A 22,936-nucleotide genomic window follows, 5' to 3' on the forward strand; every position below is an offset into this window, starting at 1 on the left:
TTGCTGCCTATGTGGGCCTGGCCTGGCTTAGCCTGTTCCCTTCCCCCATCCCCGCTGCACCCCCTCTCCTGTTCCTGTGGCCAAGTCCTCTCCCTCCTTGCTCCAGGACATTCTACCTGTCCGGGTGCTCGGCGGGGCCCTATTTCAGGATGGGAGTCTTGCAAGAAATGGGGTTGAGTCACAGTGTCGCTCAGGGGTCTGGACCCCCAAGATGTCCCCGGGGGGGTGTCCCCATTCCCTCTGTGACCGCAGATAAATCTCTGAACATATTTCCTCATCTGTAAAGCAGGACGGTAATGCATTGTCTCGCCAGCAGAGGCGCTGGGGAGTGGAACACTCCAGCACCTGGACTGGAGGCTGTCAGAACACATTGGCCCCTGTGACTGCATCTGTGGCCCCAACAAGTGGCCGGGGCCAGGCGCCTGGAGTGGGCACTGCCCATGGACCATGGCCTGCTGTAGGCCTTTGCCTCAGTGCTATTCACGGTACTGTTAACCAGTAAAACGCCCTTGTCTGGTTGGTAAGTTGCCTTGAGCCCCTCCCACTGCCTGGCTGCCTGCCTGGAACTGCTCCCCACTTTCCCCAAATTCAGCAACTAAAAGGTTAACATCTGGTGCAGCAGGGAGCCTCCAGGATGCTGTGAAATAGTTCAACTATGCATCTCAGTTTCTCCTCTAGCCAAATCAATAGGGAAGGAGAAGTCCTGAGGCGTGAAGGAGGGGCCACCAGGGAAAAAACGAAGGGCCCCTAGGGAATGAATGAGAGGTCCTGTAGTACTTTAACGTCTTTGCCACTATGTGTCTGGAAGTGTACCAAGGCAGAGGCCATTGAAAATCCTCCCGGTCAACAGAAGGCAACAAACCCACACCACTGGCAGAGCACCTACTAGGTGGTGGAGCACCTACTAGGTGGTGAACCTTGCACTGCCTGCCAGGGGAAAATGGAAGAAGCCATCCAGGGAGCTCACGTCCCAGAGCCATGCAGGCAGAGGAGACTGGACCATATTGCCAGACGGTAATATTGCCTTTGGCAGCCTAATGTTCTTTCTTTTCTTTCTTTCTTTCTTTTTTTTTAAAGTCTATTTATTTATTTTGAGAGAAAGAGACAGAGAGAGACACAGAGAGAGAGAGAGAGAGAGAGACAGCATGAGTAGGGGAGGGGCAGAGAAAATCCCAAGCTGGTTCTGCACAGAGCCAATGCTGGGTCTGAACCCACGAAACTAAGAGCTCACGACCTGAGCCAAAATCAAGAGTCAGATGCTTAACCGACTGAGCCACCCAGCTGCCCCCAGAGCCTGACTTTCTCTGTCACAGCTACTCTGACTCTGTTTTCTCTCCAAAGCAGCTGTAGACAATACATAAGTGAACGGTATGGCCATGTTCCAATAAAACTTTACAAACACAGCATAGAACAGAGATCCCAGAAATAAACCCTCACATACATGGTCAAATGGTCTGAGACAAGGGGGCCAAGACCACTGCAGGGTGAAAGGTCAGTGTTCAACGAATGGGGTCATGGAAACTGGATTCCACATGCAGAAGAATAAAGTCAGATCCAAACGTCACACCATATAAAAAATTAATTCAAACAGATCAAAGACCTAAACATTAGAACTGAAACTATAAAAATCTTAGAAACATACAGAAAGCTTTATGACACTTTATGACACCAGGGTGTGGCAATTATTATTTTTTTGGATATAATACTAAAGCAGTCAGAGACAAAACATACACAGGACCCAAGGGAAAAAAACAGCTACGCCAGAATTCATCAAAAGTACAAACTTTTGTATATAAGGGGACGCGTCGACAGAGCGAGAAGAAAACCCACGGAATGAGAGGTAATATTGGTAAATCATGAATTTGGTAAGGGATTGAGATCCAGAATAAAGAGCTGTTAAAACTCAACAAGAAAAAAACAACAACAACCCAATGAAAAAAACGTATGAAGGGCTTGAACGGATACACATGACCGGAATGCACACGAAAAGATGCTCAACTTAGGCAAATGCAAACCAAAACCACAATGAGATACCACGTCGCACCCAAGCGATGGCGGTTACCAAAACCCAGAACAGCACTGGGCAAGATGTGGGGGAAATGCGTGCACTGCTGGTGGAACGTAACCTGGTGCAGCAGCTGTGGGAAACAGTAGGGCGGTTCCTCAAAAAACTTACTGTAGAATTATCATTACAATCCAGCAATTCCACTTGCGGGCAGGTACCCGGAAGAATGGAAAGCAGCGTCTCAAAGAGACATCTCTACACCACGCTCAGAGCACCGTGATTCACAGTGGCTGAAAGGCAGAAACGAGCCAAGTGTCCAACGATGGATGAATGGAGAGAACAAAACGTGACCGAGCCATACGATAGAGTATCACGCAGCCCTAAAAAAGAAGGAAGTTCCAACACATGCTGCGACGTGGATGAACGTTGAGGACATTATGCGAAGTGAAATGAACCCATCACAAAAGGACAAACACTGCATGGCTTCACTCGTATGAGGTCCCTAGAGTCATCAAACTCAGAGACGGAAAGCAGAATGGTGGCTGCAGGCGCCGGGGTGGCGGGGGGCGGCCCGGGAGAAGCCTGGGGAGATGTGTTTAATGTGGACAGGGTTTCAGTTTGGGGAGATGGAAAAGTTCCGGAGGTGGATGGTGGGGACGGTTACTTATGCCTCTCCACCTCACACCAATGGTTAAAATGGCGAATATTATGTTATGTAGATTTTAAAAAGGAAATGGAAAATAAAAAGCACCTCCCCACGTGAGCACATTGTTTGGTCCCTCCAACCCCATCCTTCGAAAGGGACCCAGAGAACTGGACCCTCACACAGTGCACGTGGGGCAGTCTGGCTTCCGACGGGCACAGGATGAGGGCGGTGGTAGGGATACTGATCACGCTGGACGACGATGAGGCTGACTATGGGGTGCCAGGATTAAGGGTGGGTTGGGGGCGCCTGGGTGGCTCAGTCTGTTTGCGTCCGACTTCGGCTCAGGTCACGATCTTGCGGTGTGTGGGTTCGAGCCCCGTGTCGGGCTCTGTGCTGACGGCTGGGAGCCTGGAGCCTGCTTTGGATTCCGTGTCTCCCCCTCTCTCTCTGCCCCTCCCCACTCACTCTCTGTCTCTCAAAAACTGAATAAACATTAATAAAAAAAAAAAAGAGTGGGTTGGAACCCTGATTTTCCAACGTGGCGTGGGCTTTGCTTTTCCCAGCACAGCACAGCACAGCACAGCATTTCTGTTGGCCTCTCTGTCAGCACAGAAGGCCATCACACCCCACCTTGTGAGCTAAGGACCATTTCCTGGGTTCTCTGTGGGCCCACCTGGGAACCGGTCAATGACTCGGGTAGGGGCAAAGGGCAGACCCCTTCCTGCTCCCCACTTTCCTAGGAAGGCTTTCAGAACTCTTTTTGGCCACGGGGGCATGCTCTTTGGAAGGCACTCCTTTGGCACAGGGACAGTGTGAGGACGTAACGCACAAGGGCCTGCCGCTGACACTCCAGCTCAGGGAGAAGGGTGTGCCTGGGGCTGACTGGGCAGTCTCCAGCGGTAGTGACCTTCAGGCCCCAAGGGACAGGGTGAGGACTCTCTGTCCCTCTTCCTCCCTCCCTCCAGACCTCACTGGATCCTTAGGATCACTCTGAGAGGTGGTGACCGTCGCTGTGTCTCATTTACAGATGAGCAACCTGACCCTTGGTGGGAGCAGGCATTCTCAGCCCCAGCCTCTCTGACTTCAACTTGTGTTCCTCATGCCTGGCCTCTCCTTTCAGGATGAGACAGAGCGCACGCAGGGCGAGGGAGCAAGGGAGGGTCCCAACTCCAGATCCCAGCTCCGTGGCTCTTAATCTGTGTGCCCTTGGGCAGGCATGGGACCTCTCTGGTCTCCTTGAACTCCTCGTCCCCAAGGCCTCCACGTGGCACACATTCAATTAATGTTAATTCTTCCTCTTCCCTTCCCAAAGGAGGAGCTGCTCGTAGTCTAGAGGGAGGAGGCAAACATTTAACTAAGAAGAATTTAGAACACAATCTGAGACGGGGCTGCATAGAGCAATGAGCAGAGGGATCTCGGAGCACCAGGGAAAAAGACAGTGCCAGCGGAGGAGTCTCTCGGGCAATAAAGCAGGACGCATGAGAACTGCCGGGCCCCTGCCTGCACTCAGCTGCCCCCGAGGGCACAGCCCAGGCTTGCTTCAAAGTGGTGGCACCAGGCAGGGTGAGATCGGCCGCCTCTGCGGGGCCTCCTGGCCGACCTCGGCCATGAGTTAAGTGCTAGCTCTCCCTTCTCCCAGAACTTACCCTGCCCTGTTAGGGATTAAGTGCGGCTCCAGGGAAACCCAGACAGACTAAGTGAGACTTAAACAGATGGAAGCAGAAAGCGGTGCTGTTGAAATCTCGCTCACCTCGTGCCTGCTTTGCCCCCAGCACTCTGCAACCCCAGACCGCAACTTTCCTGTAGTCCTGGGTCCCAGAGGAGGACAGCATCACCACCATCATCATCAGCCATGATTAGAGCAGCAGCTGTCCCTTCTGCGCCCATCCCAGACACTCTGCACCAGAGGCCAGCAGGCCACGGCCCCCAGGCCACATCTGGCCCACCGGCTGTTTTCCTAAGGTCTCACTGGAGTGCAGCCACACACCCACCGTTGACATGTCGTCAGTGGCTGGGGCATCTGCAGAATTGAGTGGTGACGACAGACTGTATGGCCCACAGAGCCTAAAATATTTCCTGTCTGGCCCTTGACAGAAAACATTTGTTGATTCTGTTCTATATCTGTCTCATGTACTCCTCACAGCCTCCCGGGAAGCCAATGTTACTACTCTCATTTGACACAGGAGGGCCCTAAGGCTTGGAGAGGGGAGGCCGGCCCCATCGGGACAGGGCTTCATCCTGTTCCCAGCATACACGGCAGGGCCAGGCAGAGAACAGCTGCTTGGTGACTATTTACTGAAAGGATAGACAGACATATGGACGCATGACACGACTTGAATGAACCACCCTACTCTGCACGGACCCTCCTGGCCCCTGTAGGGATAAGGTGCTCGCTGCCCCAGGGACCAAGGCCCTACGCAGAGCTGTGCACCCGTAAGCTGACGTGCTCTGAGATGCCACCTGTCAAGGTCCTGGGCAGCCAGGGCACAACAGGGCCAAGGCCAGTCCTGAGTGGACAAGCAGGGGTGGCCAGGGAGGCACAAACCGGCTGTTTTTGTCTCTGGAGGATGATAGGCTTGGGGCCTGCTTTGGGGCGGTGCCATCTACAAAGAGCAAAAGGGAAAGAACGGGGCTAAGAGTCCCTGGCCCACAGGAAGTAGGTGCTCCCCTCCGCGGAATCAGCGGAGCGTCGCAGGGGCTGGGCACTGGGCCAGGCTGCGGAATTCCTGGCTCTGACAATGGAGGGAAGAGACCAGGGGCTGCCGGGTGAGCTGGGCGTTGTGCAGCCCTCCAGAACTTACCCCGGGCTCAGGGCACTGCTAAGGCAGCAGGAGACTGAAATGGGCCCTCCATCCAAACTAAAGACCACATCCCTCAAGGCTGGGTGGAAATAATCCAGGTCTGCCAGAGGCAGGCAAGAGCTCCTAGCACCTGCCCTGGGTCAGGCCTGCCTGCAGGATGTCCGCTTTCCAGCGAGGGGGATGACAGTAAACCAAATCTGGCACACGGTGACGTGCACTGTGGATAGAAATACCCTCTCAGGGGAAGGGGTTAATGTTGCAAGTACAAACAGGCTGGTCAGGGAAGGCCCCCAGGAGATGAAACCATGTAAAGACTTGATGGTGAGGGAGCCACGCAGGTGTCCGGGGGGAAGAGTGAGCCAGGCAGAAGGCATTGCCAGTGCAAAGGCCCTGGGGCAGGAGTGTGCCTGGAACCCAGCCAGTGACCGCAGGAAGAGATGAGGGCAGAAGGATGATGGGGCAGATGATCAGGACCATGAGGGTTATGGGGAGGACGCTGTTTCTCACTGTGCGTGAGGAGGGAGCCCATGGTAGGGGGCTGAGGGGCTGGCACTGACCTAGCTTTTATCGGGATCCCTCTGGCTGTCCAGTGGAGAATGGACTGAGTGTGAGAAGGAAGGAAGGAAGGAAGGAAACAATGAATGAATGCATAGAGGGGCTGGGGAGGGGAACCAGGAGCTGAACAGAGCTGCACACTCAGGAGACACACAGGGGTAAGGCAGCATGTGGGTCGCAGACTGCTAACTGTGCCCTGCAGGATAACCAGTGCTCTCAAAGCTGGAGCTCAGCACAGACTCCCAGGAAGAGTATTTCCACTAGGTCCCCACCAGCGGCTTCACTTTGCTGCCCAGGACCCTGGAGCTCAGAGAGTGGTGGACCTTGCCGAGGTCACATGGCCTCATTGCTGGATAGGTTAGGAGGCGAATCCACATCCTCCTCACCACGACACCAGGCTCTGGGCCCTCCAGGGGGCAGCAGCATCCCAACTCCTCGGATCCACCAGGAGCTCCTTCACTCCTTCAGCGTCAGTCTAATGAAGGAGGAGGGCTTGGAGAACGTGCAGGCTGGTGACCCTTTCCCACGGAGAGGAACGTCTTCATGCGCGCGCCCAGTATGAGGTGTGCTGGGTCTCCTGCATGCCCCATGGGACAGGGCTCGAATTTACCGCTCTCTTTATTTTAATAAAGACCATTCAGGGCCCTGAAAGTTAATCTCCCAGGAAGACAATTACATGTCAAATAATACACCCACTGAGCAAATGATTAAGAAAAACCCAGCCAAGAAGGTTTTGCACAGGCTAAGTCTGAGATATGTGAGCTCAACATGGAAGGCCTCGGAAGGTTATTACCAGGTGGAAACGAACACAGGCGCACGGGTGAGGCAAGGGAGTCTATTTCTAACGTTTGCCCCCACCCCCCACCCCCGCAACTCGTTTCAAACCCGAAAACAGCGTCTGTTGGGAAAGTCAGTCTTCTCTGTCCCCTAGTAAAAGCAGACAAGCCCTGAGCTGAGGGGTCGCAAAGGGACACGGCTTGTGGGTGTGGTCGGCCCCACGCAAGTCAGGCTGGCCTGAGTCAGTGGCCAGCATACAACCACGAGGGTTCACATCTAAATGTGGCCTGTGACTTCTGAAATGTTGGGGGCCAGTGTCCCTATCGGCGATGATTGGCGGCAATGGAGAAGCCAGCTGAGTCCTTAGATGGGCCCAAGTCTCCCCACCAGCCAGCCTTTCTCCGTTATGTGGTAATGTGACCCCAGCAGCTCTGAGTTTGCACTCCGGATCCAGCCTTCAGGTGTGGACAGTGAGGCCCAGAGACGTCAAGCAAGTTGCTAGGAGTATAGTGCGTGACGGAACATGGAACCCAGGCCCAGTTCTGCGCCCCCCAGTACCCTACTCTGCCCTGGGCCCGTAGCAGGTCTGCCGCTTGGCCTGGAGTCAGGCTGATCAATCTGGGTTATCATGGGACTTGCTATATGTAGAACAAAGGCTGACCAACTACGGGTCTTGAGCCAAATGTGGCTTGCTGCCTGCTTTTGTAAGTCAAGTTTTGCTGGAACACAGGCATGCTCACTTCTGTCTGTATCGGGGTGTGGCAGCTTTTGGACGAGAGCAGCCCAAGAGATGCTGCCCACTCAGGCCAATCCAGCTGCTTAGTGTGGGTTCCCTCCAATCCTCAGTCTGGCAACCCTTTTGTGCCCTGAGGAGGCTCACATTAGGGTGCATGGCCCCTTTGCAAGGCTGTGAGGGTGAGCAGCCTGTGGGGGCAGGGGGAGGGTGGTGATAGCGGAACGTCAGGACCCCATTTATAGATCAGGTCATCCTGGTTGCTTTAGTAAGCTGTGACTGCTGGGGGAGGGCAGCTTCTCAGGGGTCTTGATGAGCTCACCAAACTGCGCCCCTAAAGCGGGGGAGTCTAGGACTCCAGAGTGTTAACCATTGGAAGTTGTGCTCAACTCCTGAACCTCAGTTTCTCTGCCTATAAGGGGGGCTCATATTCAATGATTCCTGAGGCCCTGCTCTGCCAGAATAGTCTATGGATCTCAATAAAGACCCACAGGACTCTGACAGGTGGTGAGCAGTGGCTCCTCTGTAAAGTGGGGCTATTAGTGGCACCTCCCATCCTCCCTCCCCTCACAGCCACAGTGGATTGCAATTGTGCAAACCGGAGATGCCCAGACTGTGAAGAGGTAGACAGGGCTCACACACAGAACTCAAGAAAGGGCACCGGTAGGACTGCCATTGGTGGCATAACTGGCAAATGTCATGGGCAGTGACCCCACCCCTGACTCATGAGCAGAGGAGCTCTCAGGTGCACCTCCCATGGGAGCTCCTGGCTCCCCTAGGCTTCTCTGGCTCAGTCATGAGCCCTGCTTCCTTCTGGTGGCCCCTGGTTTATTACATCTGTTTTCCATCCTTTTACTTTTAACATATTTTCATCTTTATATTTAAGGTATTTCTTGTAGGTAGTACATAGTTCTTGCTTTTTAAAAACATCTAATCTGGGGTGCCTGGGTGGCTTGGTCAATTAAGCGCCGGACTTCAGCTCAAGTCATGATCTCACAGTTTGTGGGTTCCAGCCCTGTGTTGGGCTCTGTGCTGACAGCTCAGAGCCTGGAGCCTGCTTTGGATTCTGTGTCTCCCTCTTTCTACCCCTCCCCTGCTTGCTTTCTCTCTCTCTCTCTCAAAAAGAAACATTAAGAAAAAAACCCCCACCATATCTGACAATCACTGCCTTTTAATTAGTGTATTTAGGCCACTTACATTTAATATGAATACTGAAATGATTAGACATATCTGTTTGTTTTCTTTCTATCTCATTGGTTCCTTGTTCTATTTTTCTTCTTTTCCTAGCCCTTTTTTAAAACTATTTGAATATTTTTTGTGACTGCATTAGAGTTTAATCTTTACAAGTTAAAAAAAAATCTTGCATGTTTATACACAACCTGTTGAACATATGGCATGCAGTTATAATAACTATTTTAATGGCCTTTTCTGCTAATTCTAGCATCAGTGTTTATTTTGGGCCAGTTTGATGAATTTTTCTTCTCCTATGGGTCATATTTTCTTGCCTGTTTCCATGCCATAAAACTTTTCACTGGACGTCAGACTTTGTGAATTTCGCCCTGCTGGATATTTTTGTATTCCTCTAAACCACCTTGAGCTTTGTTCTGGGACATGGTAAGTTATGTGGAAATAACTTGATCCTTTAGTGTCTTGTTTTTAAGGTTGTCAAATTCAGCAGTGCTTGGCTTAGGGCTAATCCTTTCCTACTACTGGGGCAAGTCTGTTCAGAATACTTTAGCCAATGTCCCAGGCATCATGAGGTTTTCTAGTCTGGCTGGTAAGAGCAGACACTTGCTACCTCCGACTTCTTTTGGATAGTTAATTTCCCAGTCTCTCTCGCACATGTCCTAGCCAGCACTCCACTGAATACCCAAGGGAGAAACTCTGCAGATGTCCTGAGTACTCGCTTCATGCCGTGCAGTCCTCTTTGATACTTGTGGTGAGCTCTAGCTGCTTTGGTCTTTCCAGACACTCAGCTCCACCTCTTTAACTCAGGGAGGACTCCAGGCTCTGTCCTCCCCTCCCTTACTACACACACACACACACACACACACACACACACACACCACCTGCCAAGTTGGGTCATGACCTCTTCCCAAGGAAGATGCTCAGAGCACCACTGAGATCACTTCCCTCCTCTCAGGGATCACTGTCCATTGTTGCCTGATGTTCATTCAGTGTCTTCAAAACCTGTTTCATGTGGTTTGTCCATTTTTGGGCTGTTTCAGCTGTCCCATTCTGTTGGAAGCCTGGTTTTGCACATCAAATGGGTTGTGTTTCTCCAGCAAATTTCAAGGAACGCCAGGGGATCCTGGAACTGGATCCCACATTACAAGCAGATGCTCCCTTCACACCTGAATCTCCTCCCCATGACCCCAGAAAGTGTGGGTCACCCCTCTGCTTTCTGATTACAAAAACGGGGAGGGGGTTGGAGCTCTTTCTAGAGATGAGAAAATGACACGTGTTTCTCTTGATGTCAACATTGCCGTGGCCAATGAACTTGCAGTGCAGGGGTAACACTCGGAATGTCTAACCAGATGGGCCCTTTAGCACCTGTTGTGGCCAGAGGGCTGTGGCAATGGAGGAAAGGCTGGGAGAGCCGTCCTAGCTGGCCAGCAGCCTTGCAACGGCCTCCCACTCTGTCCAGGCTGTTGCAAGCACCGATTCAGAACATGTACCCAGATGATGGAGCTGGAATTTGCGGGAAGCTAACTTCCTGTCAGTGTGCAATGTCTCAGGCAGCGATGAGCCCCCATCCCTGGGAAGGTGCCAGCAGGAGCTGATCCTCCAGCAGGGACGTAACAGGAATGCTGAACTACACGGTGCCCTCTGCCTCTTCCATGTGGTACAGCTCTCACGACCACGTGCCGGGAGTGAGAATCCCACTTCATGGACTCACAGACCCTTCTCCCTTCTGGAGTGCATTTCCACAGAAATGCCGTGCACAGACCTGCGGCACCTCCCTGCATCGTCCCCGTGGTCCTGGGTGGCTACCATCCACGCCAGGCCTGGCACACGCTGCCTCGCTGCGGGGACTGGGCCACGGCTCACTCAGTCCGTGACATAACTGGCCGCTTCTGAGAAGGCGCTGTACCGAGTCACAAGGGTTAGCAAACTAGTTCAAGGTAATTTATGACCCTGGGATGCTCGGGTTTCTAAATACAACAGACCACTACAAACTGCAAAAGCTTCAAGCTCTCTCCCCACGGGAGACGGCCCGGCCCAGCCCGGGGCAATGGTGCTGACGCCAGGTGGGCAGGACGAGCTGGCACACTCGCAGGCCAGGCTGGCTTAACTCACTATGAGCCCCAGGGAGGCACTCTTGGAGGCCTCGTGAAGACCGCTCCCCCCACCCCCCGCCCCGCCGCTGCCATTCTTCCCTCCCTTGTCTCTGGTATGCATGAGAAGGTGATGAAGGTTTTTCTCCTGCGCTGGGATGGCACCGAAACCACAGTGCATTCGGGGTTGCTACCTCCTAGTTGGCTTCTCTTTTTTAATGTTAATAATATTGATTTTGGGTACAGTGGATCTCAGGCAAGGGAAACTCCAGTAAACGAAAGCTGACTATAGCCAAACGTGGCTGATGTTTCTTTTTCCCTCGGGGTTGGCAGGTCCTGCCTGCCTTTCCATCTGCCCAGTGCTGGCCTTGAACACCCGGAGTGGCTTCTCTGCACGCTCTCCTGTGGGCTGCCTTCCTGCCTTGGTGCCTGCGCCCAGAGCTTGAGACCCATTTCTGTCTGCAAGAGGACTGTGGTCTCTGCCCTTGCTCCGCTGAGCTCTGGCTGCCGCCTGCATCCAGCATGCGTTCCCAGCACCCCCCGTCCCGGCTCCAGGCCGAGCTCATCTGGGGCCTGCTACCAGGTACAGTGACCCTCCCCTTCCCTTGCAGACATCAACTGTGAGTCAGCCCTGAACCCAGGTCCCCAGTATACCCATACCTTGCCAGCCTCATCCTCAGTGCACACTCCCAGCTAGGAGTAGGGATTCGGGGTGAGTGAGACACAGCCCCGTCCTCAGGCCTTGGCCTTTCTGACTCAGGAGGCTGACACACACGTGCGCCAATGAGGGACACAAGTACACTGTCTTCTGTGACGGGGGCAGGGCGGTGAGCCTGGGAGAGCCCAGAAGAAGCCTGGAGGGCTTCCTGGAAGAGGTGGTGCCAAAGGTGTGCGATGTTCCATATGATCTCCGCAGTCCTTGGGTGTAAGCATCCCAGAGAAAGACACCTCCATGGGGACTGTTGAGTCTATGGCTACTGGCTAGGTGGCATTTGGTGACAAAGGAACAAATGGTCCGAGCTTCTTCTGCCTAGTCCTGGATTGTTGGGGGTCTGGTTTCTTCAGGGCGACAGAGACACAGCCATGGCTGACTGTTCTGGGGCCCTGGCTCCTGCCTTGCTCCTCTCTCCAGAACACGGGACACTGCGGTTGACCCCTAAACAGCTCTGTTCCTCCACCCCCCTGTCTCCGTACCCTTTGCACTATGATGGGGCAGCTCTTCCCATCAGGGGTGGGGGCTAGATCCCCCCGCTTTGAATCTGCGCTGGCTCCGTGACTTGCTCTGGCCGATAGAATGTGGTGGAAATTATGCCGTGCCATTTTCAGGCGTAGGCCACAAAGACCCTCGTGGCCTTGCGTGCCCACCCTCTCGGGACCCTGACACCACCAGGTGCAGAAGCCCAGACGGCCTCCTGGAAGAATGGGACACGTGTAGCCTACTCACCACCGCCCCTAGTCGCCCCGGCCAACAGCCAGCCGGCAATCAGCCGACCCCTGCCATTGACCACACATGCTTGAGTGAGCCCGGAAGACCTGCCCGAGCAGCTAGCTGCCCAGCTAAGTCAACAGTTGGTGCAAGCCGCTACATTTCGGGGTGGTTATTCCGCAGCAGAACCTAACTGATCCCGGCATCCCAGCATTCTGGGCAGGATGCACAGGCTGCAGGATCTATAGGCAGAGGCCTGGCTGCAGACAGATGGACTGGTGGCCTCGGGACCGTCACCTGGCCCTCATGTTTGCTGTCACCTGGGTTCCGCTCTACAGCTAGGATCTACAGTCAGCACAGTTACGACCAAGGTCTAGTTGGCCCGGGAGCGGCTGCGCCTAAGCCATCTGGCCTCCTCTGCGGTTTCCTGGACCTACCCAGGGCCTTCCAGCCGCTTTCCGTGACACTCCAGGTGAAAGCCAAATGCCTCACCATCCCACACGATGCTCCCTACTCCCACCCTGCTCCCAGCTTTGCGCCTCTCACTGCACTCCAGACACACCTGCCTGCAACCCATAAGACCCAACCTGACCTCCGGGCCTTTGCATGTGCAGCTCTCCTGACTAGCATGCTCTTCCCGGATACCCGCACGGCTCCCCCCCATTTCTTTCAGGCTCTGACCCAGTAGGTTTGTTAAACAAACCGGAGATCACAGATCTTTCTTACAAATGGCCTGCATCACTCCCTGCACACTCCTCCCGCTTTATTTCTTTTCAGAGCAATTAGCATGACTGGGTGCAAAAGTGTCCACATTGTGAGACATCCAGTGGGAGCCAGCGAAGGTTAGGAAGGGAGGGTGGGATGCTGAGAAAGACGTCGGCATTGGGACTTCATAGCATAAAGCCACTGGCTGGGAGCCGATGTGTCCTGAAGCAGCCTGGCACCCCCCACTGCCAGACAAACCAGCAGAGACACCGTTGGCAGTGCTTCAGCCACATGTAGGAGCCGGTATCGCACTCGGCAGCACAAGCCCAGATTTATGGCCATGGCATAACTGCTTACAAGTGTCATGCAGGTGACACATGTTTGTCAAAAACACCTCGTCTTGAGGTGGCCACAGAGAGCAGTTCCTGGAACACAAAGGCCTTTGCAAAGCAAGGCGTCCCTGGGGCTCCTGCCTTCTGAAACCCCTTAATCGAGGGCCCAGCATTTAGGGCCCTTCTCAGAGTTTCTAGAGCCTACAAAAGAGAGAAGTCTCTAACTGGAGCTGGGACTCCCCGGCCGCAAACAGGAGCAACACCGGCTGGCTGGCTCAGCCTCGGAAGCTGGGGAGAGCACCCTCCAGGGCCAAGGAGGCCCAGGGCAGGCCCAGACCCAGCATGGATCCAGGGTTCAGGGACAAAGCTCTTCTGCACTCCGTGAGGGGCCCCATGGCAGACCCATCCCCGGGTCTTGGACCAGTCACCAGGAGGGAGAGCTAGGGCCTGGTCGGGGTCCAAAGGGACCATGCAGTCTCGTGGTACAAACTCAACCCTCCTCTGTGCTCCTGTTTCCTCATCCTCACAAAAACATCCATGGATGGGGCGCCTGGGTGACTCCGTCGATTAAGCGTCTGACTCTTGCTGTCAGCCCAGGTCACGATCTCACAGTCAGGGGACCGAGCCCCACATCGGGCTCTGCACCGACAGCATGGAGCCTGCTTAGGATTTTCTCTGTCTCTGCCCCTTCCCCACTCTCTCTCTCTCTCCTTCTCAAAAAATGATAAAGAAAGAAACATAGAAAAAAATCCATACATGGCTACACAGGGCCTCCTGGGGCACCTGCACGTACCAGGGATCGCAATGGTAGAAAGAGGGAGAGGGGAGAACACGCGGACAGCAGGCATGAATGACTGCAGGTGTGCTACAAATGATCAGAGATCTGAAGAGCTCAGTACTTAGGAGTTTTAAAAAGGCTTCTTGACATGTGACTGGAGAAAGGCGGCCCAGTTAGTAAACGGTGCTGGGACATCAGAAACCATTCCAGACACATTAAAAATCTATATTTGAAAGAGAGAAGTTGAAGAGGGGGATATTGTGGGGGAATATCTTTGCAAACTTGGCGTTGGGAACAATTTCTTTACCAAGGTGTTAAAAGCTCAGTAAGCATTAAAAAAAAACGATAGGTTTGACTGCAGTAAAATGTAAATTTCCTTTCACCAAATGACGGGTGAAAAGACAAGTCACTAAAAGCAGAAGGCCTCTGGCATATGTACAACTAGGAAAGGATCAGTATCCAGAATACATAAAGAAGTCCTACAAATCCACAGGAAGAAGAGAGGCAATGAGCAAAAAGACCACAGCAGGCATGTCGTAGAGGAGGAAACGGAGTGCACAGATGAACACGGGAAAAGCTGCCCGATGTCACGAGGATGCAGGGAAGTGCAAGGTAAGGTCCCCGTGAGAGATTTCACATCCATCAGGCTCACAGCGAGGAAGACATGTGACATCTGACAGCACCGAGGGTCTGAGAGGATGGAGATCAGCTGGCACCCGCGGTTGATGAGTGTGAAACCTGGTCTGGCCACACTGAAAACCGCTTTGGCCTTTTCTTGTTAGGTTGACCAGTCCCATGCCTTAGCACCCTGCAAATCCACTCCCAGGAGTCACACAAGGCACACCCAAGAAGAGTTCGTCGCAGCACTGTTAGCAAGAGGAGGGGGAGAGAGGAAATGACCCAGATACTCCCTGACAGAGCAATGCAAAAAGAAATTGTAGCACAGTCACACAATTTCTTTTCACACTGGTGACAGCAAACTCCAGCTACACAGCAGCACAGCTCAAGCTCAGAGAGAGGGAAATGTTGAGTACAAAAATGCAAATTTTTGAGATCTACGTACAGAGAGCAAGTTTTTAGAGCTTGAGAACGAAGAAGCAATCTAATGTTTAGGCTTATTCAGTCGGCCTGTGAGCAAGAGAATGGCAAACAAACAAACACCAAATTGCAGAGAGGGGTGACCTGCAGCCCGGAGAAGATGGAAGTGACTGGGAATGTTCTAGTTCTGGAGTTGAGCTGCGGGCCCACGGATGTTCATTGTCCCACCATCCTTCATAATGCACGAAACACACGAAGTATTAAAACAGAACAGAGGCAAAGGGGAAAAACAAGAAGAGAAACATGGTGTGGGTCCAGACACATCCAGTATGATTTCCTTGTCACACACATAGTTGACTGTTTTCACGTGGTGTCACGGGGGGTTCCAAGAGTTCCGTCGAGAGGCCAGAGCGGGAAGTGAAAGGACAGGCAATTGGACGAGGGCATTCTTCCCTCTGGGCCTCAGTTTCTCCGTATGCAAAATGAGGGGGTGTACCAGGAGTGCCAAATGGTTGGCGTGCATAACCCAAGCCTCCCCTTCCTCACCCGCTGCGGACACTACTCATGGATTGCAGCACTGTTTCACATGGAGCACAGACACACAGCGTTGGGCTCCGCAGCTGGGCCCTGCAGGCTGCCGGGGATGCCAGTCTGAGAGGGCACACTAAGTGATACCTACGTGCTGATCTGGAGAGACCCAGATCCCTCCAGCTGTGGCCTGGAAGGTTCTGAAGCCTCACCAGCAGGCACTAGCTAGTCTGAGAGGCAGGGGCCCTAGGGAGGAGCCGACTGGCTTTGGAACTGACCCTAGCCGGACCCTGGCAGCGTGCAGCCTCAGCGTCTACACTGCCCACGCCTGTGGCCTCCGGTCCGCCGCGGGAGGGCCCCTAGCCCCCCCATCATCTGACCAGAGCCCGTGCTCCCATCCGTCGGGTGGGCAGGCTCATGTCTACGCTCTGCGGGTGAGCTCTGCTGGACCTGAAAACGGCAAGACAGGCGGAGGGCCAGGAGGAGCTCAGCTTCACCCTCTAGCCCAGAGAGCCGTGGAAGCGGCCCCGTTGTGCCAGACTCAACCAGCTCTCCGAGTCAGGACGATGGCATTCCTTTCACCACCGCCTAGGCCTGCCTGGGCCTGCAGGCCTTTGCTCCTCTGCTCCCCTCCCTACCTGCCCCCCCCGCCCCCGCCTGTCCCCTCTTCCTCCCCTTATGGTCCCAGCTCACAAGACTCCTCCTTGGTTGTGCTATTCCATCTACCTCCCACCCCCCACCCCCCCAGTGAGCGCGGACATCCCTTCCTCTAGGCAACCACCACACAGAGGTCAGCTTTCCTGAGGAGAGCTTGTGTGCTGGGTCTGGTCCAGTTTCTGTGGGTGTCTGTCCCCTCCAGTATGGGGAGCCCAGCAGGGTCCACCTCACACCCGCATGAAGATAATACCATCAAACAGCCACAATTCCTTGGAATCAATGGGCTTCTCTGAGAAATGTCCACCTACTGCCTCAGCCGCACAGCCAGTGAGGTTGGCAGTCGGGGAATGGTACCTCCCTCCCTATTCCAACAGCGAGAAACTCCAGGGCCACAGAGGGGGGTGACTTTTCCAGCATCACTGCCCACCCTCCAACCTTCTGGGAGGCTGAGAAGCTTTTCTGTCATGTCCCATCAGGGCCCTCAAACCCCAGGAAACACCTCACTTCCCCAGAGCAGGGGCCTGCTGAGTGACCACAGCCCCTAATCATGGAGCATCTGCTTTCATCCTGGTCCCTGCGGATTCTTTTAACAACAAGATCACGCGGAGAGACATCATACCCAGGGACGTGATGCTTCGGCGATTCGTCTCTCTTTCATTTTGTTCACCTGACACACGTTTTAAATGACTACTGGGCTGTGTACACAGGAAGCCTTGATTCACTAGAAAGAACCGTGGCGGGTTTTCTTAGAAGAAGACAAAGTCAGGAATTTACGGCATCCACACATGTCCATTGAGCAGAGTGGAGACAAAGATGTCTCTCCCGCTGCTGTGTCCGGGAACACAGCTGCCCACACACGCCCACCACACCCTCGGATCAGAGCCTGCCACTGATATCCACGGTGTGAAAGGGCTTGGAACCCACTGTCATCGTTATCACCATCCCTCCACACCAAGAAGCCAACACCATGAGCTAGCAAAGGCACTCCAACAGGAACACTCACTTGTGTTCCCAGGAATACACACAGACGCCAGATATTTACTTCTGGTTCCAACTTCTCCTGGGTTCATCCTCTTTCAAGTCCTGGAAACTCTGGGCACCACTTCTTGCCCTACAATCCCTCCGTCAGATCCCCCCATCGCCCACTCTCCCAGGAAGCTCCCCCCACCTGGACACCTCCAAATCCTCCTCAAAGCCGTCTCTGACTCCCCCTCTTCCTGGCCTTCTCGCTGGCCTCTTTACACTAATTTCCTGCTAGAACGATCATAATGGGTTCAAATGCTGCCGCTTGCACACCTATCTCCCCCGTCACGGGGCAGGTTGTGGGAGCAGGGCGCAGGGCTGATGTACCCCCTTACCTCCAGCCCCTCAGCATGGGCCCGGGCACATGGGTGGGGGGTGGAGTAGGGCCTCAAAGAAGCATGATCTAAATCCCTGGGCTCTGTTTTCCTCCAACTTAGAGCGTAGTGAAAGAGCTCTAATGACAAAGAAGGTAAATTCTAGGCATTCTGAACAGAGACCAGGCCATCCTTTCCTGAGTACTTCACAGCGAAGCCAAGACCTCATTGGTGAGTAACTGTCAACTGCCCAACAGTGGGAGTGAAGAACTTTCCCAGGAGAGAGAGAGTCAAAGACAAATGCTGTAAGGAAGGAGGGAGCAACCTGTGTAAGGACCGAAAGGCCAGTGGTGCCTCAGCAAAGCAATGGGGCGATGGGCAAGAGTTCATGGATTATGCGTATCGGTTAGGTTAGGATGGGTTACGCTGCGTAACACACAATCCTCTAAATCTCTGTGGCCTACAATAAAGTTTCTTTATGTCTCAGACTACATGCACATGTGGCTCTCCTTCGTCTCCTCTCCCCTCTGGACTCAGGTTGACAGAGCAGTCTGTCTCTATCTGGAATATTGCCATTGTCGTGGAAAAAGGAAAAGAAAAGTGGTAAATTACTCACCCTGGTTCTTCACGTGTGTGCTCACATCTGTTTTCACTGTTCAGCAGCCCCTCTGCCATGCCTGAGGACAACATGGGTCGTGCTGTATAATCCTCCAACCGAGCAGGGCACTTCGATACAGGGCACCGAATGTGGGGGAGTGGTAATCCAGTTCCACACCGTGCTTATGAGTTTGACGTCTTTCCTAGGATCAGTGAAATCTGTAGGGAGAGCTGGGACATCCACCGGCTGAGGTCTGGTCCCCAGTGGGTGCACAGGAAAGAGAGGGTGATATCCAGAGAGTTTCCACCCAGCTCATTCCTTCCCCACCAGGTGGGCAGTCCCTGGAAGGGGACCCGGGGCTCCCACTGCCCACACGCCATTGTGACCCACCCCCCGGGCTCCCGCTGCCCACACGCCATTGTGACCCACCCCTGGGTCCCCCGCTGCCCACACACCACTATGACAAATAATGACAAATCTACTTCATCTCAACCCCCGCAACATATATGCTGGCAATCATCCTCCACGCTTTTGGCCTGCCCAGATCCATCTAAAGGGTCTCATGGCTGAGGTTTCATTAAACAGCAAGAAATGGCATTTTCCTGGCCACAGCTAGCCCCTCAAGGTCCTGGAACCTTGAGTCCTAGAGTAAGTCTCCAAGGAATTCTGGCTGTCTCCCTAAACCGTCATGATGCCAGTGCTGCACTCCCTGCCCGTGGGACCTGTCCCCGTGCTTTAATAAAATCACCTTTTTGCACCAAAGACTTCTTCACGAATTCTTCCTTGGCCATCGGCTCCAGACCCACGAAACCCCCATCACTCCAACACTTCACCACCTCCACCTTGTGCTTCCTACAACTCCAAATCCAGCAGGTCACTATCCCGCCGACACTCCTCCAGCCTGTGAAGCTGATCTGGTCCCACCCGTCGCCCTGGCCAATCTCCTGTGCCATGTCCCCGGGCTTCCTGGAGCTCAGCATCGTTCCCTGCACTTAAAACGCAGGGACGGGGCTCCTGGGTGGGCCTCAGTGGCTCAAGCGTCCCACTCTTGGTCCCCACCATCTGTTTTGTGAGCTGGAGCCCCGCGTCGGGCTCCGAGCTGATAGCACAGAGTAGACTTGGGATTCTCTCTCTGTCCCTCCCCCACTCGCACTGTCCCTTCTGTTTCAAAACAAACATTTAAGTCCCTTTAAAGTTAAAAAACAAAATAAAATAAAGGCACGGACACGTGGCTCTCTTATGGCTCTCATTTATTTGCATTTTTTTTGGGGTTCTATTTTATTGTGTTTTTTGAATAAATTTTTGAATTTACCAAGAGTTTTGAGAACCCGATTTTTTGGCTCTAGGGACATCCTCCCTGGCTGCCTGTATTCACTGCTGGTGTCGGAGTTTGTGGCTGGTGAGTTGCATCTGGGCCCGCTGATCGTGGTCCCTATGCTGGTCCCTTCGGAGGTCAGACTACTCTGCTCTGAGGACAGGCCTGTGCTGGAACAGGTTGCGATGGAGCTCCAGGAGCGGACTGTGGTTGGTGTGCTGATCTTGGGCTGGATGGTTGTCAACGTGTACCACAGGTTTTCACTCCCCAGGGACATGAAAATCCAAGCACTGTGTTCCCTGTTTTCCATATTTCGTTCCGCTTCCCAGAAGACTTCCCCCTCAAACGGCTCAAACCCGGTGGCCAAGCAGTACCAAACCACCCCCAGGCTCCAAGTGTTTGCGGAAGGGGTGTGCTCCCTTTGCTGCAGGAAGAGTCGCGGGGCAGAATAAGGGGGGCTGTCCCAGAAAGTGTGGAGTTTGTAGCCAGCAAACCGGATGCTCAGTCCAACCCCCGTGTGTTTTACCTTCAGCTTCTTGTCAAAAAGCAGTGTCTCCAGCTTCTGATCCCCGCCGATCATACCTTGTTGGTGGCAGTACTCCACAACCGATAACAGCTGGCAGAATTTGTCTGGAACCTCCTCCGTCACTTGGCCATGGTGCGTAAAATCGTCACACAGCTTGTCTCTGCTTACATATTTTGAAAGGAGGACTAACGATTTCTTCCTGTTGATCACCTCGAGTGACTTGACAATATTTGGGTGACTTGAGGTCTTCATATTCTGGGCTTCACGACAAAGTCCCTGGAGGCCAGCGGGGTCCTCCTGGGTTTTCCTGATGAACTTCACATCAGACTGCTTCCCGGTTAGGATGTACTGGGTCAGCTTCATCGTGGGGACGCTGCCCTCACTGGTGGTCTCGGGGATCAGACGTCCTCCTCACCAGCGGTAATGGCCTTACGCCCCTGAAGGATGGTGACCTACTAACTATACTAACGCTAAATAATTCTAATTACACGGACTATGCTAACCAACAATACCAACCTACAAAATTTGCCAATACTAACAATACTATGCTTATGAACTATACTAACAATATGAACTATACTAACTGTACTAAAACGCTAACACAAAAAAACAAATGAAAAACACACACGCGCACACACACGCGCACACACACACTCACACACACACACACACACAAAGAAAATGAAGGGAGGAAATGAAGAAAAATTGAGAAAAAGAAAAACTAAAAAAGGAGAAAAAAAGGAAAAAGTAAAAACAGAAACAGGCAAAAAAAATTGGGAGAGAAAAGGAGTAGAGAAAAAAGAAAAATGAAAATAAAAAAATAAACAAAATGAAAAAAAGAGAAGTCAAAATCCAACTAGCTAGGGTCAAAGGCCGACAGGTCACCAAAGCTTCCTGGGCTGTAAAGACCAAACACCCAGCCGAGCCAGGGTCTTATATAGACAGGTCTTGCCATGACTTCACAATGTGAAGGCACATGTGAGGGCACAGCAAGAAATGGGCCAATTATGCAATCATGGCTGGGGATGTCTGAGACCCCAGTGGTTTCCTCACTTTTTATTCCCAAAACCCCTTTACTCAACAAAAAAAAAAAGACCCCCAATGGGCTTTTTGTTTGTTTGTGTGGGCTTTTCAAGATTGATATTTACTTTGTTAGAAATCAAAATCTATAAGATGGTTCAGTGGCCTTTTCACTTCAAGTTTAGAAAACTGTAATTTTGGCTTGTATAGACCTCGTAATGTCTACACTTAAAATACCCAGTTCCTGGTCTCAAAATGGTGCTACAACATATAAGGAAATGTTGTGTTGTGTACAACACGATAAGGCTCATTATTAACATCTATAAAGCTCAGAGGAAGATTGCTTTTCATCATATTTTCACTGATAAGGTTGTGAGGAGATTTCTCATCAGAAACCTTGGAGGCTAGAAGGCATGGGTTGATGTGTTTAAAGCACTGAAGGAAAAAAGCTGTCAACCAAGAATCCTACATTTGGGAAAACTGTCCTTCAAAAATGAGGAAGAAATGAAGACATTCCCAGATCAACCAAAGCTGAAAGCCTTGCCCTGATGACTAGACCGGCCCTGCAGTGAAGGGGGTCCTTCAGGTTGAAATGAAAGGGCACTGAACAAGTAACTCGAAGCCTTCTGAAGAGATAATCTCCGGTAAAGGTAAACAGACAGACAATTATGAACGCTAGTACTGTTATGACTTTGGTCTGTAGCTCTACTTTTTGTTCTCTATGTTAAGAGACTGATATATTTAAAAACCTAATTATTCATCTATGCTTTTGGACACAAGATGCATAAAGATGTGATTTTGTGACATTAACAACTGACAGAAGGTGGGGTCAGGGCTTTAAAGTAGCTGAGTTTTCATGTGTTATTGAGGTTAAGCTGGTATAAATTGACACTACAATGTTGTAACTTTAGGATGTTAAAAGCAATCCCATGGTAACCACACACAACCACACACACACACACACACACACACACGCCACAGAACATACACAAAAGGAAATGAGAAGGGAATTAAAATGTTTCACTACAAAAAAAAAATCAATAAATGCAAAAGAAGATAGTCATGCAGAAAGTTTGAGACAGAAAGCAATTAAGGCATATAGAAAACAAAGAGCAAACCACAGAAGGAATTCCTTCCTTATCAGTAATGACTTTAAATGTAAGCAGATTAAACAGATTAGTGAAATGGATAAAAACATAGGATCCAACTCTCTGTTACCTACAAGGGACTCAGATCCAAAGACACAAAAAAGGTGAACGTGAAAGGAAGGAAAAAGATAATCCATGCAAATAGTAGCCAAAAGAAAGGGTGGAGTGGCTGTAATAATACCAGACAGAACAGACGTTAAATCAGAAAATGTTACAAGAGACAAAGAAGGACATTTTATATGAATTAAGAGGTTCAGTACAGCAAGAAGAAAAGATGATAAACATTTACACACATAATGAGAGGCCATTATCGACAGAACTGAAGGGAAAAATAGTTCTATAATAATCGTTGGAGCCTTCCATATCCCACTGTCAATAACGGACAGGACAACCAGACAGAAGGTAAGTAAGGACACAGAGGATTTGAAGAACACCATAGCCCAGCCAGATCTAACAGACGGGCACGGGACCCCACCCAACAATAACGGCACGCGGGACCTTCTCTGAGACAGTCTTTGCATTAGGTCACGAGTTAAGTCTCAGTAGATTTTACAAGATAGATATCATACAAAGTATCTTTTCCAACCACAAGAAGATGAAGTCAGAAATGGGTAACAGAAGGAAGAGTGGAAAATTTAAAAAGCTGTGAAAACTGAAAACACACTCTCAAAGAACCAATGTGTCGAAGAAGAAATCACAGTGGAATGCGAACATACGTAGAGGTGAAGGGAAA

At 52.0% G+C, this 22,936-nt stretch overlaps 1 protein-coding gene and 1 long non-coding RNA gene across 3 annotated transcripts in view; both read right to left on the bottom strand.

The window, feature by feature from the left end:
* Nucleotides 1–20,719, bottom strand: part of LOC123383782 (MAP/microtubule affinity-regulating kinase 3-like) — a 154,167-nt gene extending 133,448 nt beyond the window's left edge. Inside the window, exon 1 of the mRNA XM_045052020.1 lies at nt 18,213–20,719. Coding sequence (XP_044907955.1) covers nt 19,445–20,398 — 954 coding nt within the window. The 5' untranslated portion in view covers nt 20,399–20,719 and the 3' untranslated portion in view covers nt 18,213–19,444. The remainder of the gene's footprint in view (nt 1–18,212) is intronic.
* LOC111558930 overlaps nt 1–22,936 on the bottom strand; it is a 47,712-nt gene that overhangs the window by 4,185 nt on the left and 20,591 nt on the right. Inside the window, exon 3 of one of the 2 annotated variants that reach the window (XR_006593994.1) lies at nt 16,319–18,273. The exons of the other annotated variant lie outside the window; for it this stretch is intronic. This is a non-coding gene — a long non-coding RNA (uncharacterized LOC111558930). Of the gene's footprint in view, nt 1–16,318; nt 18,274–22,936 lie in introns of those variants that run through there. 2 annotated transcript variants of the gene reach the window in all.

The sequence above is a fragment of the Felis catus genome, chromosome A2 (assembly GCF_018350175.1).
Source record: "Felis catus isolate Fca126 chromosome A2, F.catus_Fca126_mat1.0, whole genome shotgun sequence".
Taxonomy (NCBI): domain Eukaryota; kingdom Metazoa; phylum Chordata; class Mammalia; order Carnivora; family Felidae; genus Felis; species Felis catus.